A 9,786-nucleotide genomic window follows, 5' to 3' on the forward strand; every position below is an offset into this window, starting at 1 on the left:
ATGCTGTTCTTCCCGACAGAAATGGTTGTTAATTTAAGTTAAATCCTTAAATTGTAAATAAAGTGGTGTTTATGTAAAACATTTCCAGTGATGGACTATGTGGCAATGCTGAGGAGAGCTGGGATTTAAACTCTACATCACGCTGACACTCAGAGATATCAGGCTTCTGATGTATTCATTCTGCTTTACTCCTGACTACTGTCTTACTGAGTTATGAGTGAAGAGTTTCAGGGGTTATTTACACCCTCACGGTGACACAGCAGTGTTTACACACTGTACCATCATCTCTATCTCACACTCAGACCCTCACCAACGCTCCAGACTGAGCCATGTCACTCCCACGCGGCATGCACTGCGCTGTTTCCGGTCGCACGCGCTAACCGGACGTGATGTTCTAGCGACATTCGATAGCAAAGAGCCTTATTATCAAACTATAACAAACAGTTAAATAAAATAACAGTTAAATTAAATAACAATTAAAAACAGTTCTGAGTTGTTTAATAAGCAGCCCGGGTGCTGTGTGCCCAGCAGCTCACCTTACAAGACTCTGTGACCGGAGGCTGCGCACGCGGCTAGCAGCTAGCGGCTACCAGCTGTCAGCACTGACTATTATTAGCTAGCATCCAAGCTAACTTACCGACATTTACCCTTCAAGCCGAAATTTATACAGTGAGCACAGTACAAAATGTATAAGTGATTCATTATTCAACTTAGTTTTTAAAACTAACCGTTGATAATTAATAATGTTGCTAACTAGCCAGCTTTTATTTTTGCCTTCTTAAGGCTAAATTCATGTCCACATAAACCAACACACACACACACACACACACACACACACACACACACATTCAACTGTGTGTTACTGAACTGTACAACCTGAACCAAACACACACTGATTACTCATCTCAATTCATTTTACCACCCATATTATATTTATATTAATCATATTATAATGTTTACATGCTGTTTTTCACCTCTCGACTGCTGCTCTTGCTGTTTTTGCATGACATTGTGTTAATGTTTACAAATACACTCTTTTATACAGTTCTCTTTTGCACATTGTATTGTATAACACATGATACAGTAGGTTAATTAGTCTGTGCTATTTGGTGTTTTGTGTATCTGTCCTACACTGTCTTGTATTGTCTTGCATGTGTGCACTAGGTTGCACACGATGTTCTGTTATGTAGCTCTATGTTGTGTGATGTAGCTCAGTACATCACTCCTACAGTGATGTAGGAGAATCGTTGTCTCATTTCATAGAGTACTGCATCAGCTATATATACTGTAGTTGGAATGACAATGAAATCTACTTGACTTGACTTGACTCTTGACTTCACTATGTGCTGACTCAGGCTGTGCATTTTACACCTCAGCCTTCAGTGGTATCCTACCTGAATCAACCCATCTCTAAATAGCATTATTATGATGCCACGGCTATAGAAACCATTAATATTATACAGAAATGTTGTTTTATCAGAGCACTGCATCACAGACAGGCACCTCATGCAGCGAAGATGAATACATTACTAAAGCAAGAAACCCAAATGAAGAGAATTCAACATGTCTCCTTTACTGCAGCCACAGCTGCACCGCCCGCATACATCATCTCTGGCACAAGTATCAATATTAACCTCATAAAATGACCACAGATTTAGAATTTTTGTGCGTTTGTTCCGTGCATTAGTTATTTTTTTATATTTGGGGGGAGGTGGGGGTTGAAATTAAGACAAATTGACTGTTTTTGTGAAAATTCTGCAGGATAGAAACTGCTAAATTATAAATGGTTAATGAAAAAAAGCTTAACAACTGTTTTGGTCGACATTCCCTTCATGATGTCCAGCTTTTCTTGGAACTTTGATTTTATAAAGGTTCTTGTAAGTGTATCTACAATCAAATCAATTTCTTCTCCTCTGTCAGCCATTGTGGAATGAAAAACAGCTATTGGATCTACACAAATATGTTTGAGCTTGTGCAGTTTGCTACAGATGCAGGTTGCAGGTGCACTTCTGAGTCTGGTTCCTCTCAAGGTTTGTCTGGTTCCTCTCAAGGTTTGTCTGGTTCCTCTCAAGGTTTCTTCCTCATAACATCTAAGGGAGTTTTTCCTTGCCACAGTCGCCATGGCTGCTCATCAGGGATAAATGCACACCATTCACCTTGACTGTTGATTTCTGTAAAGCTGCTTTGAGACAATGTCTGTTGTGAAAAGTGCTATACCAGGGGTGGCCAACCAGTCAGAGACCGAGAGCCACATTTTTTACTGTGTTACCGCAAAGAGCCACATCATACACATGGGCACACATGAACATCACCCATCCCTTCCTCTTACACACACCCACAGACACACACACACACACACACACACACACTCACCTCTGCTCAGCTAGATTTATAGTAAATGTCACACACCAACATGATGACAGAAATTGACTCCTACAGTTCTAAGACCACAGGCCAGTCATTTTCAACAATGAACATTGTGTGCATTGTCTTACACACACAAACTCTTAGTTTAACCAATTTCACAAACAAAAATATAATAATTTACAATAGCGTTTTTATTTTACCATGCATGTTACTTAGTGGGACTTTTGGCATTCCTTGCCTTGAACAATCCCCTTCAAATCTGGCTCGTATTCCGTTGTTGCCACTCGAAGCAATTCTTTCACATGGGTGTCAGTCAGAACAGATCGATGCTTTGATTTGACATGTTTCAGGGTAGAAAACACAGACTTTGTGTGTGTGGTTTTTTTTTTTATGTGCGTGTTCACTTCGCTTGAGTTCAATACGGTATTTTCGTCAAAGGCGCATGTGCGTGAGATGAATATACCGCAGGCAATTAATTTTTTACAAGGGGCCACATGAGAAACCTGAATTGTGTCAGAGGGCCACACCAACGATAATATTTTAGGGATGCACCGAAATGAAAATTCAATTTAAATGGCAATGAAATACATAATTTTTTGTGTTATGCCTTTTGCCTTGGCACCATCACTGGAAGGAAAACTTTCCTGCCTTTTCAAAAACGTCCTCTACAGACGGAGTGCGCATGCTCGGATTGACAACTTTTCTGCGCCGCGTTCTTCTCATATTTAGAATGGCAATCGGGATGTTTGGATTTCAGGTGATAAATTAAACCCAACTTGGAGAAACTCTTTGCAGATACACCCCCTCTTGAAATTTCAGCATTGCATGTTTTGCAAATCGCTATCCGCACACCGCAGACATGTTGGCTCTTATCCAGATAACCATGTGCTGGCTGCGCTTTTTTATTGCGTCATTACAATTGTGTTTCTGCCGTGTTGTTTTGGTGATTTAGGTATTTCAGCAGAAAATTTTCGTTGCATCCCTGTATTTTTGATTGACCTCACCGGACAGGGACGTACAAAGGGCCGGATGTGGCCGTAGTTTGCCAGTAGGGGCAAGCTCATTTAAGTCTTAAAAATAACGTATTGAACTCAAGCAAAGCGAACACGCACATTAAAAATCAAACACACACAAACTTTGATATGAACGTAAGAGCCGCATGAAACCAGCCAAAGAGCCGCATGCGGCTCGCGAGCCGCGGGTTGGCCACCCCTGCGCTATACAAATAAACTTGACTTGACTTGACTTCTGAGCATTCAATCAAAACATGTATGCTGTATGGACAGAGAAGAAAGTTAACATGTACAGAGACAGCTGGGGAAAACAAAGGGAAAGGAACTACTGGGGCAAACTATATCAAAACAGCACAAGTATTAAATATAGTGCTGCGCTATGAATGTATTTTATTTTCATTGCTCAAGTACAACAACTAGTGTCACTTACTTACAATTTAGTGTCCCTTATAAAACTGCAGGTTATTGTGCCTACAGAAGGATTCTTTAGCAGCATAATGACATAGTTTTAACATAGAGTGTTTGGTGAACTGGGATATTTTATTATTATTATTATTATTATTATTATTATTATATATTTTTTTTTTGTATAGCGCTTTTAACAATGAACATTGTCTCAAAGCAGCTTTACACAGATAATGTGGTGATTAAAAGTGAATGTGTTCTTTATGAGTAAGTTTGTCCCCGATGAGCGAGCCGGTGGCGACTGTGGCAAGGAAAAACAATATTTCTATGCTGTCGTCCCCTCACTCTCAAACGTTCACTCAGGTTTGTTGACGGTGGTGTGCTGGGTCGTCTCTTATCCCAGAGATCCCCCCTCTCTCTCACAGTCGCCACCGGCTCACTCATTAGGAACAAACTTACTTACAAACACATTCATTTTCTATCACTACATTATCTGTGTGAAGCTGCTTTGAGACAATGTTCATTGTTAAAAGCGCTATACAAATAAAATTTTATTGAATAAATATATAAAAATAAAGGAGGTATGCATAGGCAGCAAAACCCAATCTTCTTTGTGGAAAGGTGTTGAAAGAGATCTTTTCCCAACTTGTCATCTACATCACTTCTCCCTTGCTCATATCACAACAAGCTTTTGGCTTCTATTTGCATGAATTCTTGCACACAAAATGGTTAAGATACCTGCATGAATGTTTAGATGTACAGTTTCTCCTAATAAAGTGTTCATTCAGAATAAATCAGTCAAATTTCAACCAGGGATCAAAGATTTTGTTTTTTTTATACCATATTATTAAAGGAAAACAGAGCAATTACTAATAAACACTAAGGGTTCAACTGAAGCTGTATTTCTACGTTAAAATTTTATGTAAAACCAATGAGAAATATTTATAGTGCAATAAAAGAATGACACAAAACATATCAGTATAGAACAGAAAATAGTCATTTATTGATTATTTTTGAGCAAAAAGGAATGTAGTAAATATGTCATCTATTTTTAATTGTTTATTAACTACATTAAAGTGTTTTTTACAGGTCTAAGTACATCGTACTATAATAAACACTCACATACTTCCACACACTAATACACCTAGCCTACACATTTAATATACAAATCTGATAACTATGCTAATATATAGGTCCTATATACAAAATACGAATTCAATTTTATAAAAATAGAACAGAGTTCTCTAATATACAGTCTATGATATACAGTCTATATATCTACAGTCAGATCCATAATTATTTGAACAGCATTGTATTGTATTACAATGTTGTCCACATACTTATGGTCCTATGTGTGTGAGGTCCCAAATCCAAATCAAGTACAACAAAAAGAATGACCTCATGATGATATTTATGATCCTTAACTCACCTACTAGTTAATGCAGAATAAAAAAAACAACAGTGATTAAATGCTGGAGGACTGATGTATATGTCAGGGTGGCGATCATGAAGCGGGTCGAGGATCCACGCGATCACCAGCATGACCTTCTAAAACCGACAGCCTGTGACTCGAGAACGTGAGTTTATATAGTCGTATCGTTAACGAGTCACAGGTGTCGGGAATTAAAGCCGGCAGCGGCAGAGCGAAGGCAACGTGACAGCTACCGAGGGGGGCGTGGCAGGTGGCTCCCTGACATAATAATACTTACCAAAGATATTTAAAAAAAAAGACTACCAGAAAGTGGTATTCAAACACTTTTAAAAAATTCCACTATGGCAATGAGCTCTCTATATCATCCTCATCCTCCTCCTCCAATTCCCAAGCAGTTGATGAACTAGATTGAGGAGATATGCTCCTCTCTGTAAAAGTGACATCAACTTCTTCATACACATCATCCTGTTCATCCACACACTGACTTATTCTGGAAGAGGCCTCTTCATTGTCATCCTTGACATCTGTCTGCTCCATCCTTCTAATCATCGCCCACCAAAAATCATCAGTGCTGGAGGAAGCATCTTCAATGGGAATAAAATCCCAAAAAGAAAATAAGCCCATTTCTAAAAAGGTGACATCAACTTCTTCATACACATCATTTCTGTTTCTCCACACAATGACTTCTTCTGGAAAAGGTCTCTTCGTTGTCATCCTCGACATCTGCCTGCTCCATTGTTCTCCTCATTGCCCACCAAAAATCCTCAGTGCTGGAGGAAGCATCTTCAATGGAATAAAATCCCTAAAGGGGGATTAACCCCCATTTTTCAAAAAAGTTACATCAACTTCTTCATACACATCATCGTCTTCATCCACACACTGGCTTCTTCTGGAAAAGGCCTTTTCGTTGTCATCTTTGACATCTGCCTGCTCCATCGTTCTTCTCATCGCCCACCAAAAATCCTCACTGCTGGAGGAAGCATCCTCAATGGGAATAAAATCCATAAAAGGGGAAGAGTCCCTCTCCGAAAAAGTGACATCAACTTCTTCATACACATCATCCTGTTCCTCCACACACTGGCTTCTTGTGGAAGGGGCCTCTTCATGGTCATTCTCAACATCTGTCTGCTCCATCGTTCTTCTCATCGCCCACCAAAAATCCTCAGTGCTGGAGGAAGCATCTTCAATGGGAATAAACTCCCTAAAAGGGGAAGAGCCCCTTGCCGAAAATGTGAGCTCAACCACCTCATACACATCATCGTCTTCCTCCACACACTGGCTTCTTGTAGAAGGGGCCTCTTCATGGTCATTCTCAACATCTGCTTGCTCCATTGTTCTAATCATCGCCCACCAAAAATCCTCAGTGCTGGAGGAAGCATCTTCAATGGGAATAAACTCCATTGTAGGGGATGATCCAGACAAAGGGTATGATCTCCTCTCTGAAAAAGTGAGATCAACCACCTCGTACACATCATCTTTGTTCTCCTCACACTGCCTTTTCCTCAGAGGTGCCTCTTCTGTGGTCTGCTCAAAACTTCTCCTCCTCTTTATCCCCCTGTAAAGATTCTCCATACCAACACTATATCTGTGTGTGTGATCTTGACTACAGTCATCACCATCCTCAAACTTCTCGATGTGGATCTCATTGGGAGGTGAAAAGTCAGGCAGAGTAGCATTTCTCTGTGTTTCTGTGACAAGAGGCAGTGAGAGACCTGAACATTTAGAGGATAAAAAGGGATCAAAAAAGAAACTTTGATTTTATAACTGAGTCTGTTCTGTACAGACTGTTCGTTATTCTTAATATTACTTTACACAGTATTTACACAAGATACATTTCTGTAATTTACCTCTAATAGTTCATACATACTCATTAGTGATGTAATAGCTGCATGTACAGGTTTTACAGTATCATGACTTCACTGTTAGTCACGATGTGTGATCAGGAAGTTACATCATTGTTACAATTCTTTCATGACTGTTTTTTTTTCTCTGATCACTAATTACTTTACACATAAAAATATTGTCGTTTTTTCCTGGAGACAGCAAAAGTTTAGCGCAATCCTACAATATCATCGAAAAACAAGTTTTTACTCTGATCAAAGACTCGCTCGAACTGAAATCTCTCTGTTGTGTTACTGTACACAATTCGGCAAAAACAGAGCAATTTACAGTACCGTAAAGTACTGTAAAAAAAAAAAAAAAAAAAAAGAAGAAGAAGAACTTTACAGTATGTATGTAACAGTGACCGCCGCCGGTTCGCGAGTGGAGGGTGGAGCCGGACAGAGACAAGAGATAGAATTTGTCTTTAATACAACGTCAACTAAAACAACAACACTAACAACAACAAAAACACACGCTCTAAACACCGAGAACACTAAACTCTGTAGACCGCTGGCGGGAGTAAAACGTCGGTCAAGGCGGGAGATGCGCGCACTCCGGCAGCGTCCCAACGTTTCATACTGAATAAAAAAAAAACGAGCAAAACTTAAAATATAAAAAAACAATTCTATCGCTGTCGTCATCCTAAGATCGAAAAATACATGCATATATAAATATATAACACACACACACACACACACACACACACACGCGTATAAAGAGAGAATTTAGAGTTTACCGCTGAAGCCCGACAGTCCGCTCCCTCCAGGCTGAGGTTCTCCGTCTTTCTTCCAACTCATCGCAAAGGCGCTTCAGTGCTGCAGACCGAAATCCGATGGATAAATAATCGCAGATGATCACAATAAGATATTATTAACACAATTATTATAATAAAACTGCACGTGCGTGTAATCAGGATCCCGCCGATTTTCTCAGTTTTGAATGTAAATACCGAAATTCAAACCCTCACAAATTCAAACACAAACATTTAAAAACAAAACATCAGCCCGTGACTTCAAACACAAACATCCCTCAGTAGCACGCGCTCAATTAATCAATCAGTCTTATATTATATTTACGAATGTCAATCGACTAAAATTTTTTATCGCGATTAATCGCATGATTGTCATAAGTTGACTCGTGATTAATCCCAACTTAATCGTACAATAATTGTGTCGCATATAAGGTTTTACTTTCCCCTCTTTTATATTTATTTCTTCATACTTTTAATAAAAATGGCCAAACAGAAATTACATTATTATATTATATTATATTATATTATATTATATTATATTATATTATATTATATTATATTATATTATATTATATTATGGATATGTCTCTGTGTTTGTTTGTTTGTTTGTGTCTTTTTATATAGCCATAGTTTTTTCATGATATCTGATATGTTTAGTTTTATGTTTATTACTTCTAAGATTGTGTAAAATTCAATACAATATAAAATGATATAATAATAAAAATAAGAATCAGGGATTTTCTGCCATTTTTCATGGCAAATTCAATTCAATTCAATTCATATTTATTTGTATAGCGCTTTTAACAATGAACATTGTCTCAAAGCAGCTTTACACAGATAATGTGGTGATTAAAAGTGAATATGTTCTTTATAAGTAAGTTTGTCCCTGATGAGCAAGCCGTTGGCGACTGTGGCAAGGAAAAACTCCCTGAGATGGCATAAGGAAGAAACCTTGAGAGGAACCAGACTCAAGAGGGAACCCATCCTCATCTGGGTTGCACCGAATGTTCATTTATAGCAGATATACGATATACAATTTAATCAATTCAATCAAATCAATTTAAGCTGTATCAGGTTGGATGGGGACTGTCAGTGGACAGCCATTTTTAAGTCAGGGTTTGGATTTTGCCCCATTAGGACATTCACCCAGAGTTTCTCCAAGCCAATCCAAGTGTGTTGGACTTGGACAGACACACACACACACACACACACACACACACACACACACTCAACTGTGTGTTACTTAACTGTACAACCTGAACCCAACATACATGTATTACTCATCTCAGTGGGGGGTAACTCAGTGGTTAAGGCACTGGGATACTGATTTAGAGGTCGGGGGTTTAAGCCCCGGTATCGCCAAGCTGCCACCCTTGGGCCCCTAAACAAAGCCCTAACCTTCTGTGCTCCAGGGGTGCTGTATCATGGCTGACCCTGCGCTCTGACCCCAACCTCTGAACAAGCTTGGATATGGGAAGAAAAGAATTTCACTGTGCTGTAATTTATATGTGACAAATAAAGGCTATTCATTTCACCACTCATATTTAATCATATTATAATATTTACACGCTGTTTTGCACCTCTCAACTGCAGCTTTTGCTGTTTTTGCACAACATTGTGATTTGCATTGTGTCTTTTGTCTGCACTGTTTGCACACGATGCACTTTATGTGACGAGGACACTTACTTTAGTCCTTAGTACTCTATGTTGTTTTATGTAGCATCAGTGTTCTGGAGAAACGTTGTCTTATTTCAATGTGTACTGTGTCAGCTATATATGGTTGAAATAACAATAAAAGCTTCTTGACTTGACCTGACTTGATGTGTTTCATACACTATAGAACATACAGTACATCTGAAACAGTCTAACAGTCTAGTTACAACAAGTTATGTTCTATTGAGTTAATATGTGGGTTTATAGGTTTTTATTTTTTTCTT

The 9,786-nt window shown here is 38.8% G+C and overlaps 1 protein-coding gene across 1 annotated transcript; it reads right to left on the reverse strand.

Moving 5' to 3' along the window:
* Window positions 1-6,030: 6,030 nt before the first annotated feature.
* On the reverse strand, window positions 6,031-8,046 carry LOC310730016 (uncharacterized protein; the record flags this gene model as incomplete). The annotated part of the gene is made up of 2 exons (XM_083548759.1): window positions 7,835-8,046; window positions 6,031-6,929 (listed from the first exon to the last, which is right to left on the reverse strand). Exons 1-2 carry the CDS (start codon window positions 7,893-7,895, stop codon window positions 6,031-6,033), a joined length of 960 nt encoding a protein of 319 aa, XP_083404885.1. The 5' UTR covers window positions 7,896-8,046.
* Window positions 8,047-9,786: the final 1,740 nt, after the last annotated feature.

This window comes from Silurus aristotelis (genome assembly GCF_946808225.1).
Source record: "Silurus aristotelis genome assembly, chromosome: 8".
NCBI classification, from domain to species: Eukaryota; Metazoa; Chordata; class Actinopteri; order Siluriformes; family Siluridae; genus Silurus; species Silurus aristotelis.